Here is a 23257-nt window from a genome sequence, read left to right on the forward strand (position 1 = left end):
GTCCACTGCTTTTCGTCATTTATATAAATGATTGAATGTGAACATAGGAGGTATAATTAGTAAGTTTGCAGATGACACCAAAATTGGAAGTCTAGTGGACAGCAAAGAAGGTAACCGCAGAGTACAAGGGGATCTTGATCAGATGGACAAATCTGTTGAGGAGGGGCAGGTAGAGTTTAATTTCGATAAATGAGTCGTGCTGCATTTTGGAAAAGCAAATCAGAGCAGGGCTTATACACTTAATGGTAAGGTCCTGGGAAGTGTTCCTGAACAGAGACACTTTGGAGTGCAGGTAGTTCCTTGAAAGTAGAGTCGCAGGTAGATAGGATAGTGAAGAAGGCACTTGGTATGCTTTCCTTTATTGGCCAGAGTATTGAATACAGGAGTTGGGAGGTCATGTTGCAGCTGTACAGGACATTGGTTAGGCAACTTTTGGAATATTGGAAGAATGTTGTGAAATTTGTAAGGGTTCAGAAAAGATTTACAAGGATCTTGCCAAGAGTGTTTGACCTATGGGGAGAGGCTGAATAGGCTGGGGTTGTTTTCCCTGGAGCGTCGGAGAGTGACCTTACAGAGGTTTGTAAAATCATGAGGGGCATGGATAAAGTAAATAGACAAAGTCTTGTCCCTGGGGTGGGAGAGTCCAAAACTAGAAGGCATAGGTTTAGGGTGAGAGGGGAAAGATATAAAAGGGATTCCAAGGAATAACGTTTTCATGCAGGGAGTGATGTATGTATGGAATGAGTTGCCAGAAGAAGTGGTGGAGGCTGGTACAATCAAAACATTTAAAAGGCATCTGCATATATCTGGGTATATGAATAGGAAGGGTTTAGAGGGATATGGGCCAAATGCTGGCAAATGGGATTGATTAATTTAAAATATCTGGTTGGCATGGATGAGTGGACCGAAGGGTCTGTTTCCGTGCTGTACCGGTCAGTGGCTCTGTGATTCTAGGCCAATCTAAAGTGGTTCTGAGTCTTGATGACTAGGCTTCAGATTGGACAATGTCATCACCGCATCAGCAGAGATAGCTGCCTGGTTAAGAGGCATCAGGGGCACTGGTAGACTGGCAATGAATACTGGCATCCTGAAGGAGGGGGACAACAAGTCCATACACCAAACAACTACTTACATGGCTCTGGGGGTGCCTCAGAAATCCTTGTACCCTACAAGCGTTTTGGAACACTAGTATCCACAGCTATCATAACTGGCAGAATCTGTTTGGTGGCAAGAAAGGCTTGCACAACAATAAACATGGATTTCATTGTCTCAGTGTGAGTTTCCACTGAGACATTGGTGGCTCCTGCCAGAGCTGCAATGGAATCGGAGATGTTAGCTGCAAGATGCCACATCACTGATGGGTCCAAGTGCTCTCAGGGAGTTGGTTACCACTTCTAAGTTGGCAAGGTGAACTCTCAGCTTTACCTGATGTCTGCACCACTTTGATGCTTGACTTCTCTATACTACTTAACAATGACAGAATGATGTGTAGCAATCCTGTCAATGCACTAAACATCACAGTGTTCATCCTCATCAGCATTTTCCTGTACACTTCCCACTAACATCTTCATGTGATTCAACAGTAGCAGAAAACATCTGTAAACATCCTCCAATGGATTGGGACCAGCGCCAATCAACCACTTTTTACTTGCTCCATCCCACTCCTGCCTCGTGACTTACCATGTGCAGATTCTAAGCAAGTCTTTAAAAAGTACAAAATAATACTTTCTGAGATGGTAGCTGCAAATGTGAAGACAAATAAAATTTCTGCTATATCAGAGGCTTAGGGTAGAATCTTTCCAGCTTCTGAACAATATGGGCCATTGAAAGAAATTTGGGGAAAATCAGGTGAGATGTTCAGTAAGGAGCCTTCATCGAAAACAGGAAGTCCCATTTTCCAAGCAAATGTTGAATGGTCACTAGAAAGCAGCAAGATACCTGCTTGCAAGTATTATCATGGATTAGCATTTCATCATTTACTTAATCTCCCACCCACCACATAGAAACTAGACATGAAAGTCAGAGCAATTACCTGGTGACTTAAAGATTTCCTTGGTGGTTGACAATGAGAAGGAAAGTGTCAAGTTACAGGGAGATATACAGGAAGATCAGTAGCAGATGGAATTTGACTCTGATAAACGTGAGGTGATGTACCTTGGGAGAAGGACCAAGACCAGGGAGTACTCAATGAATAGCAAGACAGAAGGAAACTTGGCGGAACAAAGAAATCTTGGGGTGCTTGTGTACAGATCCTTGAAGGTGACAGGGCATGTTAACATGTTAATTAAGAAGACATATGGGATGCATGCTTTTATCAGCTGGGGCATAGATTCTAAGAGCGAGAGGTCATGTTGGAGTTACACTGAACTGTGGTTCGGCCAGAGCTGGAGTATCATGTACAGTTCTGGTTCCCACATGATGGTAAGGAGGCGATTGTACTGGAGGAGATCTAAAGAAGATTGACCAGGATGCTATCTGGGATGGAGCATTTCAGCTATGAATACAGAGAGGCTGGATAAGCTTGGGAGATCCTGATAGTGGCAGATAAAATTGTGAGGGACATGGAAAGTGTGACTAGAAAGCAGCTGTTTCCCTTAGTTGAAGGGTGAAAAATAAGGGAGAATAACTTTAAAGTGAAAAGCAAGTGGTTTAGAAAGGATTTGAGGAATTATCTTTTCACCCCAGAGTATGATGGGAGTTTGGGAAGGTAATTGTGAACCACGCAACCTTTAAAAAGTACTTGATAAGCACTTGGAAGTGTCATAACATTCAAGGCTATGGACCTAGTGCAGGAAAATGGGACTAGTGTAAGTAGTAGTATACTTCTGGTGATACAAACTTGAAGGACCAAAAATCCTCTTTCCTACTCTGAGATTCTATGATTCTAGGTAGATATTTGCTCCTGTGGACCTTCATCTTGGACATTTGGTACCAACTGCGCCCCCCTGTCACATCCAGGGATCTTGGCTTCCAACATACAGCAGTCTCACTGTATGCCCATGACACTCTCTGATCCACTCACAGGATGGGTCTACACTTCAATGCTGCAAGGACACTTTGTATACACTAATAGGCACTGTGAATTGGTCTAGGCTACATATCAGGACTGATAGCTTACTCTCTTACAACTCACTCACTTTGTGCAGTGCTCAGTGCTCACAGTATTCCTGCATTGCCTTTTGTAACTTTGACCCCTCAGCCAAGCCTGAAGGGATCACAGTGTTTCTATCTTGCCTATGGCATCAACACAAAGCCAGACAACTTGCCATGCTTGTCACCAGTCAAGGGGGTAAACATGTTGTTGTATGACACAGTGTTAAGTCAATCTCACACCTGAACTGTGTTCTGGCTGTATCCTATGAAATGTATTGCATTTTCTTCAAGCAAAAGCCTACTTCCTAAAGTCTGAGGGGAGGAGTTCTTAGTCAGGCCAGGGGCAACACCCCTCAAGAAGTGATTACTGCACAGTAAGTCAACAGCAGCCTCTATCAGTCAGAGACTTGGGAATGGCCCATTCCCCCACAGTCTGGGAGTGGGCCATGGCCAGCCTTGTGGGTCCAATTGCTGGAAGACAGTCGGCAGCATCGGCTCAGCCCAAGCCCACGGCACCGAAAATTCCATTGACGTGTACACGCAGACACAGCAAGCAGTTTGTCTGGGGCACTGGGAAACATGATCCCGGTACTGCAGCAATGCAGTTGGGATCTTGCAGCCTTAGGAATGTGAATGTCTGGCTGCCATGGACAACCATTTCCAAAGGTCCAGCAGCTTGGGCTCCCTGCATTCCATCACTGTAGCCATTGGGGCTCATCACCAAGGCAATGGGTTTCGAAGGATCTTTGGGCTCCCTCCAGGCATCCCTTCCTCAAAAGGAGACTGGGAGGTCTCCTCTCAGGACCTTCCAGAGGTGGCCAGGTCATCCATCTCTGCCCGTCCACCCACCCTCAGCTTTCCTCTGAGCAGGATACACTCAGCATATCTGGGACCTGCTGACACAAATATCCTTGGGGTTTGCCAACCAAAGGCCAACTGTCTCCGCTGCAGGCAGGCTCCCTTCACTCCAGCAGTGGAACTTCAGATTGTAAAGGGATGCAGTGGGAGGGTAAGAAGTATTAAGGTCTTGTAAGGGCACATAGGTCACTGTAAATACTCTCTCACTTGACAGCATTATTACTAAACTATTAATCCAGAAGCTTAGGGAGTAATCTGGGGACATGGTTTCAAATCCCTCCATGGCAGATGGTGGAATTTGAATTAAGTAAATAGTACCAGGAATTATTGTTGATGTTGATTTGACTTACTCTCACATGTACCTAAGTGCAGTGAAAAGCTTTATTTATGAGCAGTACAGGCAGATGATAGTAAGCAAGGACATACAGATCATAGGGTAAAAATAAAAGCTTGGGCAGAGTTAGGCATGCAGGTTACACTGCACAGGACGTGCACGAGGAAAGGTCAACGTTAACAAGATTAGCATTATTTGAAGTTAGCGAGTCCATTCAGCAGTCTGATAACAGCAGGAAGAAACTGTTCCTGAATCTGCTGGTGCATGTGTTCAATCTTCTGTATCTTCAGCCTGATAGAATAGGTTGTAGGAGAGCATTACTGGGATGGGATGAATCTTTAATGATGTTGGCAGCTTTTCAGTGGCAAAGACTCATGTAAATAGAGACCATGGATGGAAGGTTGGCTTCTGTGATGGTCTGGGCTGTGCACAAAACCTTCTATAGTTTTCTACGGTCCATGGCAGAGCAGTTGCTATACCAGACCATTATGCACCTGGATGGTATGCTTCTATGGTACATCTGTAAAGGTTGGTAGGGGTCCTAATGGACATGCCAAATTTCCTGATCTACCTAAAGAAGAAGAGGTATTGTTGTGCCTTCTTGACCATCACATATATGTGGGAAGTCCAAGACAGTTTGTAGGTTGTCATCACTCTTAGGAACTTGATGCTCTCCACCCTCTTAACCTCAGCTCCGTTGATGTAGACACGGGCATGTTCTCTTCCTTTCTTTCTGATGTTATTGATCGGTTTTATAGTTTTGCTGACATTGACAGAGAGGTCTGAAGATGACCATGAAACCATTGTCGATTATCAGAAAAGCCCATCTGGTTCTTTAATGTCCTTTAGGGAAGGATATCTGCCATCCATACCTGGTCTGGCCTACATGTGACTCCACACCCAAGGCAATGGGGTTGACTCTTAACTGCGCTCTGGACCAATAGGGATGGTCAATAAATGCTAGCATAGCCAGAGATGCCCACATCCTGTGAATGAATAAAAACTCACTCTTCCCTATCAATTGTGTGATTAAAAGCCTGTCAAGTCACAACTACAACATTGAAGATACAGAGGCTAGTCATCCTCAGTGTTGAGAGGTTTTACAGTCAAAAGGGTGAAGGAACAATTCCTGTGCTATGGTTGGCTATGGACCGTGGAAAATGATTGTTACTTTGGAAACTCAAGACAATCTTTGTGGGTCACAATAAATTGCTTGTGCATCACAGCCATTTGTGGATTGATTCCGGATGTTACAAGAGTGCTTGGACCAAGGACTTGGACTGCATACAGGAGGGCAATGCCTATGTTCACTGATTCGTCTGTGTGCCAGCATTTCTTCCTGACCAGATGCAGAGATGGGGCAGTGAAGTGCTCACCACGAGGTACTCCTGACTCTAATCTAGCTAATACTCCCATTGAGGAGTCAATATCTGACCTGGTGGAGGGGGTGCAGCAGGTTGCCTTTTCAATGCTTCCTCTGGGACTCTGTGCTCTCTTCTTCAGAGATGGTGGGTGGGTTGTCTTGCAGGGCTAGACCTTTGGTGGTGAAATCCATGCTATTGAGAATGAGATGGAGAATCTGACTGTGAAGTATGCGTCCTGAAGGTTGATGGATGAGTAAAATGTTGTGATGTATTGAATGATGTGAGAGGTTAAGAGATGCAGTGGGTAGAAAGTGACCCATTTGAAGTCACTGAACTGACACTGTTGCAAATTCCTCATGACCAGTTTTTGCAAATTGGCTCCTGCTCCATTTATGTTGAATGCCTTCAGGTTCTTGCCTCTTCCTTTCCATTTACATCATTTGAGGTCATTTCTATCTGAGAACCCAGGGTCCTTTCTCTATTCTGTTGCTCCACAGTCATTTCTTTACCCTCTTCCAAAGATTTCCTGGGACGATTGCAACAGCTGCTGTAACCTGAATGCATCTTTCCCTTAACATGGACAGGCTACCTTCAAGAAGTGTGGGTTAGAAGTAGGTTGTATTAGTCCTGGAAGCTCCCTGGTTTGTACCAAGTCAGTACCCATGTACTGGGTTTCTGGCTACAATCATATCAATGATAAGACATTGTAAAGTCTGCTTACCTCAATGGAAACAGGCTCAGGATAATGGATGACAAATCCTACACCATGTATTGAGTCAAATTAAACATTTTGACTCTTTTTATTTTCACTCTAACAATTCTGTTTGTAAAATAAAAGCACTGTACAACTGATCACTGACATAGTTACAATCACTTGCTCGTTGGTGGCTGGACACTGATTTGGCAGGTCAAGCTACAAAGTTCCAGAATGCTACTAGGATAACGCACTGAGGGTAGCATAGAGCGTATTCAGCTGGCAGGGCTTCAAGGTTTGGTCCATGAGAGTGGATTGACAATGCCATCACTGACTGAGCTTGTTAGGTTTTTGATGAACAAAGTGGACAGACTGTATTTACCTCATGCGGTGAGAGAGAAAAAGCTCAAGGGAAACTTGAGCTCTATGAGACTTTGTCCTTCCCACTCTGGCTGTCGCAGGTTCGTTTGTCCATGTTAGGATTCATAAGAATGACGCACACACTCCTCATGACACAAAGTCCAGTTTTTATATTGAAGATACTGTTGTGGAGCACTACCCCTATGCCAAGTGCAGCAGACTATGAAGATGTATAGCAACTGAAAACTGCATCATGTTCTTCGTGGCCTGCAGCACATTATTAATGAGGACGAGAACCTCGCCAAGACCTTCCCCACACCTCCACTGCTCACCTTTAAACAACCACCAAATCTCAAACAGATCATTGTTCGTAGAAAACTGCCCGGCTTTCAGGACAACTCCATACAACCCTGCAAGACGTGTCAGAGTGTGGACGTGGATTATCACCATTACGCATGGGGACACCTCCCACCATGTACATGGTAGGTACTCATGCGATTCAGCCAACATTGTCTATCTCATACGCTGCAGGCAAAGATGCCCCGAGGCATAGTACATTGGTGAAACCGAACAGAGGCTATGGACGAATGGGCACCGCACAACAATCAACAGACAGTAGTGTTCCCTCCCAGTTGGAGAACCCTTCAGCGGTCCAGGACATTCGACCTCGGAGCTTTGGTTGACCATCCTCCAAGGCGGACTTCGGGACAGGCAGCAGCGTTCAGTACCCATAGGGAGGGCCTCATCCGGGACCTTGGGTTCATGTCAAACTACAGGTGACACACACACTCCTAAATTGACACACACATACACCTATACATATATATGATTGTGGTGTGAATTTGTACTTGCAGAGTTACTTTGTACTTTACTTAAAAACTGCATGAATCCATGTAAGACTCTGTTAACTCATTTTTTAGATTAGAATCAGTTAAACACAATGGCACAGCCAACAGCACACAGGGGGCTAACACTTCAACACATTATCTGGGCTGACACCAATTAGAATCATAGAGTCAGAGTCTGTACAACATGGAAACAGACCCTTCAGTCCAACCAGTCCATGCTGACCAGATATCTCAACCCAATCTAGTCCCACCTGCCAGCACCTGGCCCATATCCCTCCAAACCTTTCCTATTCATATACTCATTCAAATGCCTTTTAAATGTTGCAATTGTACCAGCCTCCGCCACTTCCTCTGGCAGCTCATTCCATACACATACCACTCTCTGTGTGAAAAAGTTGCCCCTTAGATCTCTTTTATATCTTTCCCCTCTCACCCTAAACCTATGCCCTCTAGTTCTGGACTCACCCATCCCAGGGAAAAGACTTTGTCTATTTATCCTATCCATGCCCCTCATAATTTTGTAAACCTCTATAAGGTCACCCCTTATAGCCTCCGATGCTCCAGGGAAAACAGCCCAAGCCTGTTCAGCCACTCCCTATAGCTCAAATCCTCCAACCCTGGCAACATCCTTGCAAATCTTTTCTGAACCCTTTCAAGTTTCACAACATCCTTCTGATAGGAAGGAGACCAGAATTGTACGCAATATTCCAACAGTGGCCTAACCAATGTCCTGTACAGCCGCAATATGACCTCCCAACTCCTGTACTCAATACTCTGACCATTAAAAGAAAGCATACCAAACGCCTTCTTCACTATCCTATCTACCTGCACTCCAAGGTCTCTTTGCTCAGCAACACTCTCTAGAACCTTACCATTAAGTGTATAAGTCCTGCTAAGATTTGCTTTCCCAAAATGCAGTACCTCGCATTTATCTGAATTAAATTGTTAACGTTAACCTGAAAATGTAACTTTTAAAAAAAGTTTTGTGATTTACGTATGAAAGAAGTGAAACTAACATGGTCAGTCTAACAGATGAGAGACTTAATAAACAGTCAAGGTATTTTTCAATGTATAATTTCAGTTACATCACATTGTAAACTTTTGCTATAAATTCTATGCCTGATGAAGGAGCAGCTCTCCGAAAGCTCGTGCTTCCAATTAAACCTGTTGGACTATAACCTGGTGTTGTGTGATTTTTAACTGATAACTCAGTATCCAAGAAGCTATGGATTGTCAGCTGTAACAGAACTGTCAATGGCTACATCCACACACCCATTACCCAGCATATCCTTCACTCTGCCATCAGTAACAAGCCAAATTACCAGTCTTAGTTCGAAGAGGATAATGGTAGAATTTGCCAGAGTTGCATCAAACATGTCTGAAAGTAAATGTTAACCTGGCGAAGTTACAATCCAGGGCTAAGTGTATACTAAGTAGCAGAAGTAGTATGTCTGATGTCACAACTAACAGATCAGATATATCTCAGCCACATCCACACATTCACATTGATGTGCAATAAAATAACAAACATGTTCTTTACCCATCTTCATTGATGGCAGAGTACATCAACTGAGTGCAAAGGCAACACCATCTTTAGCCTAATATACAAAGAGGACAAACATACTTGATTTCTCTCTGTGGTTCTCACCATTGTTGGTGGCAATATTCAACTAGTTTAATTCACGCAATGTTAAGGAACAGCAAAATTTACTGAACACAACAAAGGTTATTAGAGCTGAGAATATATAATTGTACTGCTGAAGACACGTGCTGCTGATCCTTTCCAGTACAACTACAATATTAGTACTTACGCGACAACATGGTAATGCCCTGTTCACAAAACGTAAGACAAGGACAATTAGGATAATAAATGTTCCAGCAACTTAGTCTCAAGCATCTGTCAATTTATATTGTCCATAGTGCTATCAATTGACATTTTGTCAGTAATAACCTGCTCACAATGTTTTTTTGGATTCAGATGGTAGCAGGTGGATTTGGACCTAATTAGGGCATTGGATCTAAACCCAAGAGCTGAATTTCAGAAATGTTGTGTCCCAAATGTGGGAACCCCAGTAAAATCAATATCAGTGGTAAAATTGTCTACTGGCTGGAGTCATACCTAACTTAAAGGGTAATGATTGCAATTTGTGGAGGCAAATCTACTCAACCTCTAGATATTCCTGGAGAGCTCATTCAACTGCAGAGCGCTTCAGGGAACATCTCCGGGATGCCTGAACTAATCAACCCCACTGCCGCATGGCCCAACATTTCAACTCCCCCTCCCACTCTGCCGAGGACATGCAGGTCCTGGGCCTTCTCCACCACCGCTCCCTCACCACCTGACGCCAGGAGGAAAAACGCCTCATCTTCCACCTTGGAAAACTTCAACCCCAGGGCATCAATGTAGACTTCACCAGAGTCCTCATTCCCCCTCCGCCCACCTTACCCCAGTTCTAACCTTCCAGCTCATCACTGTCCTCATGACCTGTCCTACCTGCCAATCTCCCTTCCCACCTATCTGCTCCACCCTCCCCTCTGACCTATCACCTTCATCCCCACCCCCATTCACCTATTGTACTCCTTGCTACCTTTCCCCACCCTCCTCTCTGACCTGTCACCTCTGTCCCCACCCCCATTCACCTACTGTACACTATGCTACCTGCTCCCCAACGCCTCCCCCCCCCCCCCCCCGAACCTCCCCCATTTATCTCTCCACCCTGGAGGCTTCCTGCCTCTATTCCTTATGAAGGGCTTTTGCCTGAAATGCCAATTTTCCTGCTCCATGGATGCTGCCTGACCTGCTGTGCTTTTCCAGCACCACTCTGATCTAAACTATGTCTCAATTAAGTCACCTCTCAACCTTCTCCTCTCTAACGAAACCAGCCTCAAGTCCCTTAGCCTTTCCTCGTAAGACCTTCCCTCCATACCAGGCAACATCCTAGTAAATCTCCTCTGAGCCTTTTCCAAAGCTTCCACATCCTTCCTAGAATGCAGTGACCAGACTGTATGCAATGCTCCAAGTGCGACCACACCAGAGTTTTGTACAAATGCAGCATGACCTCACGGCTCCGAGCACCAATCTCACTACTAATAAAATCTAACACACCACATGCCCTACTTAACAACCCTATCAACTGGGTGGCAAATTTCAGAGATCTCTGCACATGGATACAGAGATTTCTCTGCTTAGCTACACTACCAACAATCTTACCATTAACCCAGTACTCTTTATTCCTGTTGTTCCTTCCAAAGAGAATCACCTCACACTTTTCTACATTAAACTCATTTTGCCACCTTTCAGCCCAGCTCTGCAGTGTATCTATGTCCCTCTGCAACCTGCAATATCCTTCTGCACTATACACAACTCTGCCGATCTTAGTGTCATCCAAATATTTACCAACCCATCCTTCTATGCGCTCATCCAGGTCATTTATAAAAATGACAAACAGCAGTGACCCCAAAATAGATACTAGCAACTGAACTCCAGAATGAACATTTCCCACCAACCACCACCCCCTGTCTTCTTTCAGCTAGCCAATTTCTGATCCAAACCACTAAATCATCCTCAATCCCATGCATCCGTATTTTGTGCAATAGCCTACCATGGGGAACCTTATCAAACCTTACTGAAATCCATATACACCACATCAACTGCTTTACCCTCATTCACCTGTTTGGATACCTTCTTAAAGAACTCAGTAAGGTTTGTGAGACATGACCTACCCTTCACAAAACTATGTTGACTATCCCTAATCAACTTATTCCTCTCTAGATGATTATAAATCCTATCTCTTAAAACACTTTCCAACAATTTACCCACAACCGAAGTAAGGCTCACGGGTCTATAATTACCAGGGTTATCTCTACTCCCCTTCTTGAACAAGCAAACAACATTTGCTATCCTCCAGTCCTCTGGCACTATTCCTGTAGACAATGACTGACATAATTTTCAAAGCCAAAGAGTTGGCAATCTTCTCCCTAGCTTCCCAGAGAATCCTAGGAAAACTCCCATCCGGCCCAGGGGACTTATCTATTTTTACACCTTCTACAATTGCTAACACTTCCTCCTTGTGAATATCAATCCTATCTAGTCTGGTAGTCTGTAACTCAGATTTCTCCTTGATAACATTGTGTTTTTCTAGTGTGAATACTGAAGAAGAAAATTTAGTTAGCATTTCCCCTATCTCCTCTGACTCCACACACAACTTCCCACTACCAACCTTAGGAGAAAGTGAGGACTGCAGATGCTGGAGATTAAAGTCAAGAGTGTGGTGCTGGAAAAGCACAGCAGGTCAGCATTCGAGGAGCAGGAGAATCAACGTTTCGGGCAAAAGCCCTTCATCAGGAATAAGGCTGTGAGCTGAGGGGATGGTGAGATAAATGGGAGTGGGGTGGGCTGCGCTGGGTAGATGGAGGTGGCGATAATGGTGATAGGTTGGAGAGGAGGGTGGAGCAGATAAGTGGGAAGGAAGATGGATAGGTAGGACAAATCATGAGGGCGGTGCTGAGTTGGAAGGGTTGGAACTGGGACACGGTGGGGGGAGGAGAAATGAGGAAACTGGTGAATTCCACATTGATGCCAGGGGGTTGGAGGGTCCCGAGGCAGAAGATGTGGCGTTCTTTCTCCAGTCATCAGGTGTTTAGGGAGTTGCGATAGAGGAGGCACAGTATCTGCATGTCCTTGGCGGAGTGGGAGGGGGAATTGAAGTGTTCAGCCATGGGGTGGTGGGGTTGGTTGATGCGGGTTCCCTGAAGCGCTCTACAGTAGGTGTCTTGTCTTGTCTCCCCAATGTAGAGGAGACCGCATTAGGAGCAACGGATACAGTAAATGGCATGTGTGGAAGTGTAGGTAAAACTCTGATGGATATGGAAGGCTCCTTTAGGTCCTTGGATAGTGTTGAGGGGGAGTTGTGGGTGCCGGTTTTGCAATTCCTTCATTGGCAGAGGAAGGTGCTGGGAGGGGTGGATAGGTGGTGGGGGTGTGGACCTGACAAGAGTCGCAGTGGGAATGATCTTTACTGAAAGCTGATAGGAATAGGGAGAAAAATATATCTCTGGTGGTGGGGTCTACTTGTTCTTCCACTTACAACATCATCCTCTGCCATTTCTGCCACCCACAACATCATCCTCCACCATTTCCGCCACCTACAAATGGACCCTACCATCAGAGATGCAAATCCTGCACCCACACCTCCCCCTCACCACTGTCCAAGGCCCCCAAGAGCCTTCCCCCACTGCCACTCCTGAGCCACCCGACGCCTGGAGGAAGAACACCTAATCTAAGTCTAGTCATTATGTTTTCCTGATATACCTACAAAAAGCATTAGGGCTTTCCTTGATCCTACCCACCAAAATCTTCTTATGTCCCCTCCTGGCTCTTCTTAACTCTTCCTTTCGGTCTTTCCTGGCTAACGTATAACTCTCAAGCATTCTGACAGCGCCTTCACATCTCATTCTAACATAATTTTGAGATGCTGGTGTTGGACTGGGGTGTATAATGTTAAAAATTACACAACACCAGGTTATCACCCAATAGGTTTATTTGGAAGCACTAGCTTTCGGAGCGCTACTCCTTCATCAAGTGGCTGTGGAGTATAAGATCGTAAGACACAGAAAAGTTTGATGTAACTGTGTGATGTAACTGAAATTATATAGTAAAAAAGACCTGGATTGTTTGTTAAGTCTCTCATCTTTTAGAATGAACAGTTCTTTCATATCTAAATCCTAGAACTTTTCTGAAGTTGCATTCGCAAGTGAACTTTAACAATTGGTGTCATGTCGGCCCAGATAACGCATTAAAGGTGTAAGGTGCCCTGTGTGAGACTGTCTGTACTGTAATGTTCAGACTGATTCTTATCTTAAAAAATACATTTACAGAATCCTACATGGATTCATGTACTTTTTGAGCAAAATAAAATGTAATTGTGCAAGTACAAATTCACTCCACAAATGTGTGGTGTGTGTGTGTGTAGTGCAGTGGGGTTATCTGTAGTGTGACGTGAACCCAAGATCCTAGCTGAAGCCATCCCCAGGGGTACCTGCGCACAAACACTTCTACAGATACACGCTCCTACAGACCGATACACTCACGCAGACCCTCTCTCATATGCTCACACATTCACTCACATCCACACACGCACCCCCTCACAGATTTATACCCCTTTACACTCACACACATACACACTCTCTCACAGACACTCATAACCACCACTCCCCACTCACTCCGCCCCCCCCACCACACACACACACACACATACACATATATAGGTTTGTGGTGTGAATTTATATGTGCAGTATTATGTTTTATTTTGCTCAAAAACTACATCCATGTAAGATTCTGTAAATACATGCTTTAGATAAGAATCAGTCTGAACATTGTCGCACAGTCTTACTCAGGGCACCTCACCCCTTAAATGCATTACCTGGACCGACATGACACCGATAGTTAAAGTTCACTTGAGAATGTAAATTTTAAAATGTTCTGTGACTCACATACGAAAGAACTGAAACCAACATGGTCATTCTAAAAGATGAGAGACTTAACAAACAATCAGATCTTTTTCAACATACAATTTCAGTTACATCAAGCTGTAAACTTTTGCTATAAATTCTGCGTCTTATGATCTTATACTCCACAACCACCTGATGAAGGAGCCCAGTGCTCAGAAAGTTAGTGCTCCCAAATAAACCTGTTGGACTATCACCTGGTGTTGTGTGATTTTTAACTTTATACATCCTAATATAAACCTTCTTCTTCCTCTTGACAAGAGATTCAACTTCCTCAGTAAACCATGTCTCTCACTCGACAACTTCCTCCCTGGCTGACAGTCACATACTTATCAAGGACTCTCAGTAGCTGTTCTTTGTATAAGCTCCACATTTCAATTGTGTCCATCCCCTACAGTTTCCTTCCCCATCCTCTGCATCCTAAATCTTGCCTAATCACATCGTAATTGCCTTTCCCCCAGCTGTAACTGTTACCCTACGGTATATACCTATCCCTTTCCATTGCTAAAGTAAACATAACTGAATTATGGTCACTATCAAAGTGCTTGCCTACCTCCAAATGTAACACTTGGCCGGGTTTATTTCCTAGTACCAAATCTAATGTGGCCTCACCCCTTGTTGGCCTGTTTATATACTGTGTCAGGAAACCCTCCTCCACACATTGGACAAAAACTGACTCATTTAAAGTACTGAACTGTAGTATTCCCAGTCAACATTTGGAGAGTTACCCTGTCTCTCTCACTCCTACCAAGGATCACCTTTGCTATGCTATCCTCTACATCTCTGGAACTATTCGGAGGCCTATAGAAAACTCCCATCAGGGTAACCTCTCCTTTCCTGTTTCTAATCTCAGCCCGTATTACTTCAGTAGATCAGTCCTCAAACATCCTTTCTGCAACCATAATACTGTCCTTGACTAACAGTGCCACACACCCCTCCTCCCACTTTTACCATTTTCTCTGTTCATATTGAAACATCTAAATCCTGGAACCTGCAACAACCATTCCTGTCCCTACTCTGTCCATGCCTCTGAAATGGCCACAACATCGAAATCCCAGGTTCCAACCCATGCTACAGGTCCATCCACCTTATTCCGGATGTTCCTGGCGTTGAAGTAGACACACTTCAAAACAATTTCTTGCCTGCTGGTGCCCTCTTGCGACCTTGAAACCTTATTTCGGACCTCACAACTCTCAACCTCCTGTATACTCGAACAACAATTTGGGTTCCCACCGCCCTGCTGAATTAGTTTAAACCCATCCGAACAGCATTGCTCTGTCAATAATTTTTTTGCCCATCTTAATGTCAGACCTTGGGCTATTTGCTGATGATGCTGATGTTTACCACCACTTTACAATTCCTCAAATAATAAGATAGTTCATGACATTCAATACAATGAACAGCAACGAACCTGAATTCACCATTGAGCAGAAACCCAACTGGATCAGCCATGCAAAGGCTAGGACAGACATGGATTTTCTGTGGAAAAGAAGTTTAAATCCTGATCTTCAAATTCTAGCAGTGTGATGTAATGTCTGGATTCATGCAGCTCTCAAAATATTCAGGGAACAGGATACCTTCCAGGACAAAGGAGTACTCTTCCTCTTTCTCTTTCTTTCTTCCAGTTTTTCTCTTTTTTTCTCTTTGAGTTTCTTTTCTTCTTTCCTCTCCCTGCCTCAGTGCAGACCTCAGTGCAGGTATCCTTCCAGCACAACATGGCAGCCTCCCAGCGTGACGTGGGAGTCTTTCGGTGTCCCGTGGCAGTCTCAGGGCCACTGCGGTGGTCTCCCGGCCTGGAGTGGGAGTCTTTCAGCAGCCCATGATGGTATTGCGATGGCTGATGGCAGTGTCTTGGCCAGGTGTCCACGGGCCGGTGGTGAGAATGGGGCCAGTGTGTGCTCAGGCGATCAGAGACTGCAAGCAGATCCTACACAGGCATGTTCTGGAGGTAGCAGGAGGAGACCAGAGGCGGCAGCTTTAGCGGCAATGGCATTATGGCCTGTCGCAGGAAATATGCACTGTGAGGGAGGTCCCCCATATCTCCAGAGGTGATGAGTACGGGTAGCTGTAGTGGACAACATTGGGGCCCCAGTAAACACTCATCAAGACTATTGAACTTTTAACTTAATTCTTTCATTTTTCTAATTTATATTAAGAAGGACTTTAATGTCAACTATTACCTTATTTCTTGATTTTCTATTTATTCTCTGAAAGTCTGTAATGCTTAACTTTTTGACTTTGTTTTTTATACTACTTTGTACCTGAGTTTTTTTGCACCTAAGTACCTTTGTACCTGTGTGGGGTGCTGTGTGTGGTGACATTAGGCACTTTTGTACCTCAGTATTGTCGTACATGTGACAATAAAAATCTAAGTGTTGCCTGGTACCTCAAATAAACCCACATTAATCAGAACCAAGGTTGGGAGGGTGGGTGCATCAGGGCCCAATAACTGGGGTCTGTATTTGGGTCTGGGGCTGGCCCACTATGCTCAGATCGAAGGTGGGGCCACAATGCTCAGGATAGAATGGGGTATATCTCTGTGCTCGAGTTGGGGTCGGAGTTGCAGTTCTCAGGTTAAGAGCTGGAGCACACTCTGGGCTATGATTTCTGTCTCTGCCCCTGACATTAACAATCTTTACCTACTCTCATGGCATAGCAAGCCTGCAGTGCGTATTATCATCAGGATTTCATCAAAGCTTACAGCTTCCAAAACCACAACCTCTACCACTTAAAAGAAGAAAGGCAGCAGGTACATTGAGAAACTGTCAGATCCAAGTTGCCCTCAAAGTCACATGCACCAGTCTAAGAAGAATGTGTATCATTCTATCCACATTACTGTTGGATCAAAATCCTAGAATTTCCTGCAAAACAGCACCACATGCACCGTCTTGGTTCAAGGACAAAGGTTTCAGTTTTCAAATTCGTAGCTCTTTATTCTGTATTGCCATGTATCACATTGAACTGAACCAACAGATTGAGTTTGTTCCTGGATTTTAAACACAGTTGCTCTTAAACGTTATGAGAAGTGACATAAACAAGACATTTAGAGTTTCTTTATTGCCTCTTCTAGCTAAAGCTATGTTACTGCTAAAGTGAGGGAAACATAGATTGAATCCATTTCCCAGCATTCAGGTAATAAATGTGTGCACCCATTTCGTGTGCAATTGGATTATCCAGGTGATGTTTTACCCAATGATGTAGAAACCACTAAAGTAATAAACCTGCGACAGGAAGTGCCAATGAGGCAGTCTTAGATTTGAACTGATTACTCATTTTGTTGTTCCTCATCACAATATGTCTAGACACCTTTTTCTCCTTTCCAGGAATACTGTTGCCATGGTGAAATGCAATAGAATTGTTTATTGTGGTGTTATACAGAAGAGTGTGCAATAAAGCAACGGTTGATTGATACAATAACAAAACTGCTTCTGCCATCACAATTACCTTTGTTGTAGTCTCAGAAAATAGTAAAAATGTGAATAACATATCACAAAATTTCACTCTAGAGCAAACACAACATCCAATGCACTATAAGTCCTCCCTGGCATCTTACACAATGGAAGCTGTGCTAAGTTTCAAATGCAGAGATGTGCTGTTAAACTGTTAGCATTAATTTTTAAGAAAAAGCTCAAGAGAAAATGAAGCACCTTCAGCAATGTAAACAAGTTTGCATAGTAAACGGTGTGTGTGAGTTCTGATTATTACTTTTATAAACAGTAAAATAATCTAAGATGAAAATCTGATTATCCTGAAGTACGTTTCAGAAACCTTGAAAGGAGTGTAATAGTTGCTCTATATGTGAAATGCCAGCATGTTGGCAGCTTCCATATTAATGTCAATGAGAAGCTTGCACCTCCAGTTCCTGAACTGTAACCATCCAGCAGTTGGTGGGCACCCAAATGTAAACCTGCCAGAGTTCTACTGACAATCAATGTGCATCAGCTAAATATTCTTGAAGATCACATTGACACTGGTACTGCATTTATTGCAGCTAGATTCAAACCAGCAGCAAGCATTATAATATCAAAAAGCAATTTTTTTCAAGTGCTGATCTAACGTATTCCTGTGCTCTAATTTTATATGACTGTTGGCTATGGCATGCCAAGTTAAAGGGAACCATGTAGACTCTTACTCCCTGAGTAACCATGATCTATGGTGCTTCTGCTAGTCCCTAGGACCTAGGTGAGCAATCCTAGCAGAATGTTGAGTGACAGACAGATTGTGAGACTGCTGTGAGACCCGGAACAAGTGGTGCTCATAGTCATGATGGCAGGTAACAAACTGAGCTTACATCACCTCAGGCAGTGTTTCCACTGCAGCATTCAGATATTGTGTACCTTCCATTTGTGCTGACATGAAAGCTCATACATCAACCATTAGATGCAGAGTAATGAATGTCACCACTTCCACACTGCATTGGAGAGGCTTCAAGCTCTGCACAGTCATAAGTGCCATTTTTATCAAACTCTTTAATGCTCCTTACAAAGACCACAAACTTTCTGGTATCCCTGACAATTCGTCAAGCAATTTTGTGTGAATACTCAGTCTTTTCTTCTGTACTCTGCCTTATCAAAACTCAGCACTCTGCAACAGACATTATTTGAAATCTTATCTTTCATTGAGTTAGCATGTGTGCTACCCTTGCCCTTGATTGCAAGCTACTTATGCACAGTTTCTCATCACATGTAGATTCCTCCAAACTACCCTCGAAATGCATAATATCAGTACTTGTCTCGATATATGAAAAGGTGTCAGTTTTTTTTCATTATTTTCTTCCTGTGCCACATAGCAATTCTGAAACATCTGAAAAGGCAAAATATGAGTTCGGCTCTGGGGAGTATGCACCATTTGCTTTTCCCGTTTCTCCTTCACAGTAGCCCGGCCCTTGTAAATCAGAAGAGATTATGGGATGAGAGGGAAGAGGAATGAGAGATTGAGGAATTGTTATGAGTGCACTGTTACCTTACATGCTTTCAACCATATCACTGGTCACAGACTCAGACATGGTCGTGTCAGTAATAGTGAGCAGCATTTCCTCTATTGGGATGATGACTTGCATTTGTTCTATGCCATCCTTTCCCACCAGTTTGCAGCATTGAGTCATGTCCTCAGGCATTGACCACAATAGATCTCTGACCTTACGTCTTTGCAACATGTTGCACCCCCTAGTCCCATGAGGTGAAGCATCTCATCCCTTCTGTTCTATTTCTGCACCAAGGCCTCTGTATTGGAGAAACTTGGAGTATGCTTTCTATCCTATTTTACCATCATTCATAGTTCTTTCTGCTTAGACACTCTTCACCATTCCCTTGCATTACCTCCTTTAGCCAGGATTTGGAGATGCCGGTGTTGGACTGGGGTGTACAAAGTTAAAAATCATATAACATCAGGTTATAGTCCTACAGGTTTAATTGGAAGCACTAGCTGATGAAGGAGCAGCTAATGCTTCCAAATAAACGTTTTGGACTACAACCTGGTGCTGTGTGATTTTTAACTTCTTTAGCCAGAGTGCACTTCCATTTAAGAAGTGTGGGTTTTCTAGGTGCTACTAGCCTCATATGAATTTTGGGCCCCCTCCTGGAGTGTGCAGTCATTCAACAGAACATTTAGTGCATGTTATATTAGATTCCCTACAGTGTGGAAACAGGCCCTTCGGCCCTACCAGTCCACACTGACCCTCTGAAGAGTAACCCACCAAGACCCATTTCCCTCTGAGTAATGCACCTAACACCATAAGCAATTTAACATGGCCAATTCACCTGACCTGCACATCTTTGTGACATGGTAGGAAACCGGAGCACCCAGAAGAAGCCCAGGGAGAATGTGCAAACTCCACACAGACAGTTGCCCAAGGCCAGAATCGAACCTGGGACCCTGGTGCTGTGAGGCAGCAGTGCTCACCACTGAGCCACCGTGCTGGTAATTAGCAGGCAGCATGAAGTTAGAAGGTGCAAATATACCTCACATTGTGATCCCTGAACCCATTTTCAGATATTATCCTCTATTTTTTCCATTGTCCCCTACTGAAAGTAATTGCATTATGCTTCTCTGAGATTCATTGATAGGAATGATTTCAGGGAATTTTAAATACATTTGTTAAGTATTACCACAGCAATATGAGTTTATATTTGTATGTAATGTGAGTGAGATGAAATCAAGCCAAGGTAAAGACATCAATGCAATTGTTTTCTACCGGGGTTGTTGATTAGTCTCAATGCATGTTAAGTGAAGGGGAAAGGAAGTTAGCACAGGATGACTCTTGTGGTAAAATAACCTTTCTGATTCTCTACGTCAAACTCAGATATCTAAAATGGCTGCTGGATGAAGTATCAGGAAGCAGGGATAGCGTTAATGGAGAATAGAGAACAAACAAATTCATCAAGTCATCAGAGTTTTAACATTAACGTCCAAGTTTTCCTATATTTCCTATCAGGAATTCTCACCTGAAAACTCCAAAGAATATGCTGCCAATAATATAATATGCAGCATAGAAAGTCATCAAACATATCAGTAATTGCAGGAGAACTGTCTGCCAAAAAAACACAAAATGAGAACTGTTAGATGCAACAAAACTATTTATAAATCTGATTAATTTTAATATAAATTCTAAATCACATATAAGACATGCAATGCAGAGCAAACCAGTTGAATGTTGTAGCTTCACTTATCAGGCTAATAACAGTAAAGCTGAGACAGCCTTGGCACAATCTTTATCCTAATAGTAAAACCCAGATTATTCAATACAAATGAAAAATGATACGTATTTGATACCTTTGTATCTGTGACCTTGAATTTCAGTGCCATGTAAACATTTAGGTCTACATATTACTTCAAACAAAGCTCTCTTCAAAGGTGGTAGACAAGGTCAATAGCATCCAATTCCCTTTCTTTTTCAGTGCATTTTTAAAGGTAATCATTTTGGAGTGACAGGATTATGTGATCAAGGAAAGCTGTGTGAACTGTCTGTCAAATTCAATAAGGCTATCACATGGGAGTGATTCGTAATCCTATATTAGTGCACTGTGTCTATTGTCAAAAGTAAGACTCATCACAGTTCACACTAAAGTATATTGCTGCACTTTTTTTCCAAAAATCATATTTAATTAAGGAAGTTCTGTAATAACATTAACCTGACTCCTAAAGTGAAGTAGTTGCTTGTACCTCAAATTCCAAGCAATACTCTACATGGAAAGAGGAAATATGTTTTAAATAAACAGAGATACATTGATATACTAACCTGTCAGACATATTACCTTGGCATGAAATCAGTTCCAAATTTCCATCATACATAAAGTTAATGAGAGCAATACACAATAATGGTGGATTGCTGAATTGGTGTTTATTCAGGTTGGGTGTTCAATGTTCATAAAGGCCGTACCAGTTACGTGATGTAGAAAGTTGAGATCCAAAAACAAAAACTTTATTTTGTAAAGACCACACCATTTTACTTCCTACGTTTTTGATTGTGGACTAAAATGGGAAAAAGGAGTGTTTTAAAATCAAAGGACTGTGGAAGGAATTGCTGCGCTTCTTAGACTAAAACTAGTTATTGAAACTCATTGTGCTACATTGCTGAAACAAAAACTGAAATTGCTGGGAAAACTCAGCAGATTTGGCAACATCTGTGGAGAAAGAAAGTAGAGTTAACGTTTCAGATCCAGAGAACCTTCTTCAGAACTGAGTATAGCTGGGAAAGGTTGGTATGCTGAAGATGGGGGCAGGAGTAAATGAATAGTGCTGATGAAGCCCAGAGAGAGAGCAAAAAAACAACAGCTGGACAGAAGAATGGATAAAGATCACCAGGGAGAATCAATAACTGCTAATGGGAACCATTAGTGGTTGACAATAGGTTGTTTATGGTAGCTGCCCTCGTGATGACAAGGCCCGGTGTTTGGGAGTTGGGGTAAGGTCAAGGGAGAAAGTGCTCAGGCCTTAAAATTAATGAGCTCAATATGGTGACCAGAAAGTTGCAAGGCTCCCAAGTGGAAATCAGGTCCTGTTTTTTCAGCTTGTATTTAGCTTCACTGGAGCCCAAGACAGAGATGCTGGCCACAGGACATGGTGGCGTGTTGCAGTGGCAGGCAACTGAAAGCTCAGAGTAATTTTTATGGCCAGAATGTTGGTGTTTAGCAAAGCGATCGGCCAACCTCCACTTTGTCTCCCCAGTGTAGAGGAGACCACGTTGACAGAAGTGAATACAGTAGGGTAGATTGACTGAAGTGCAGATGAATTGCTGCTTCATCCTGATGATATGTCTGTGGCCTTAGATAACGAGGAGGGAGGAAGTAAACGGGCAAGTGTTGCACCCTCAATAATTGCATAGGAAGGAACCATAACAGTGTGGGTACATGTTGGGAGTGGAGGAGGAGTGGACCAGAGTGTCCCGGAGGGAACAGTCCCTGTGGAAGGTTGACAAGGGAGTGAGGGCGAATATCTCTCTCTCTCTCTCTCTCTCTCCGGGCTTCATCTCCACCAATCGTTTATTCCTACTCCCCTTCCTTAATCTTCAGCATATATATCAACCTTTACCGAGCTACAATCAGTTCTGACTAAGATTTTCCGAACCTGAAAAAGTAACTCCATTTCTTTTTCCACAGATGTTACTAGACCCATTGAGTTTTTCCAGCAATTTCTATTTTGTTTCAGATTTCCGGCCTCCACAGTTCTTTGGCCTTTCTTTTGTTTAGTGGTACATTGCTGCATGGTCAAGTTGTTGGGGAAGCTCTAAGTAGATGGCACAGAACCGGGGAATGTACAGAGTGAAAATTGGTCGGCAACAAGAAGCTGATTGGTTTGTATATTTGTGACAAGTCATGGATGCTTAAGATCGTCAGCCTAATGACAGCTCTCTAATTGGTTCCTGAGTAGCTGAATAGTTTGTGGGTGTGAATGATAAAGGGAGAAGCCTTCAGAATGCCAGAAGGGCAAATGGTATGTTTCTCTCTCTGCAGTAAAATTACCTAAAAACTGAACAATGCCAGCTTTTTTTCTCTCACCAGTTGCTAAAACTGTTGCTTTTAAACAGTAACTACCAGACTTTGTAGCGAGTGCATTGAGCACACTGTGCCTCCTGTAAAGAAATGAAAAGGACGTGAAGAAATGAAAATGAAGAACAGAAAGTTCTGACAAGCGAAAGGATCATGTCATTGAATGCCATGGGTTGATTCTATTGAACTGTGGTTCCCAGTTAATTTCCATC

General features: G+C 43.3%; 1 protein-coding gene across 2 annotated transcripts in view; it reads right to left on the reverse strand.

Annotated features, from left to right (window-relative positions):
• Positions 1-20966, reverse strand: part of tmem244 (transmembrane protein 244) — a 95753-nt gene extending 74787 nt beyond the window's left edge. Inside the window, exons 1-2 of one of the 2 annotated variants that reach the window (XM_072549694.1) lie at positions 20830-20966; positions 20502-20583 (exon numbers count right to left, since the gene is read on the reverse strand). In XM_072549694.1, the coding sequence (XP_072405795.1) occupies positions 20502-20557 (56 nt within the window). In that variant the 5' untranslated portion in view covers positions 20558-20583; positions 20830-20966. Of the gene's footprint in view, positions 1-20501; positions 20588-20829 lie in introns of both variants that reach the window. The other variant, XM_072549689.1, reaches the window with a different exon arrangement.
• Between the last annotated feature and the right edge of the window lie 2291 nt (positions 20967-23257).

Source organism: Chiloscyllium punctatum, chromosome 3 (genome assembly GCF_047496795.1).
Source record: "Chiloscyllium punctatum isolate Juve2018m chromosome 3, sChiPun1.3, whole genome shotgun sequence".
NCBI classification, from domain to species: Eukaryota; Metazoa; Chordata; class Chondrichthyes; order Orectolobiformes; family Hemiscylliidae; genus Chiloscyllium; species Chiloscyllium punctatum.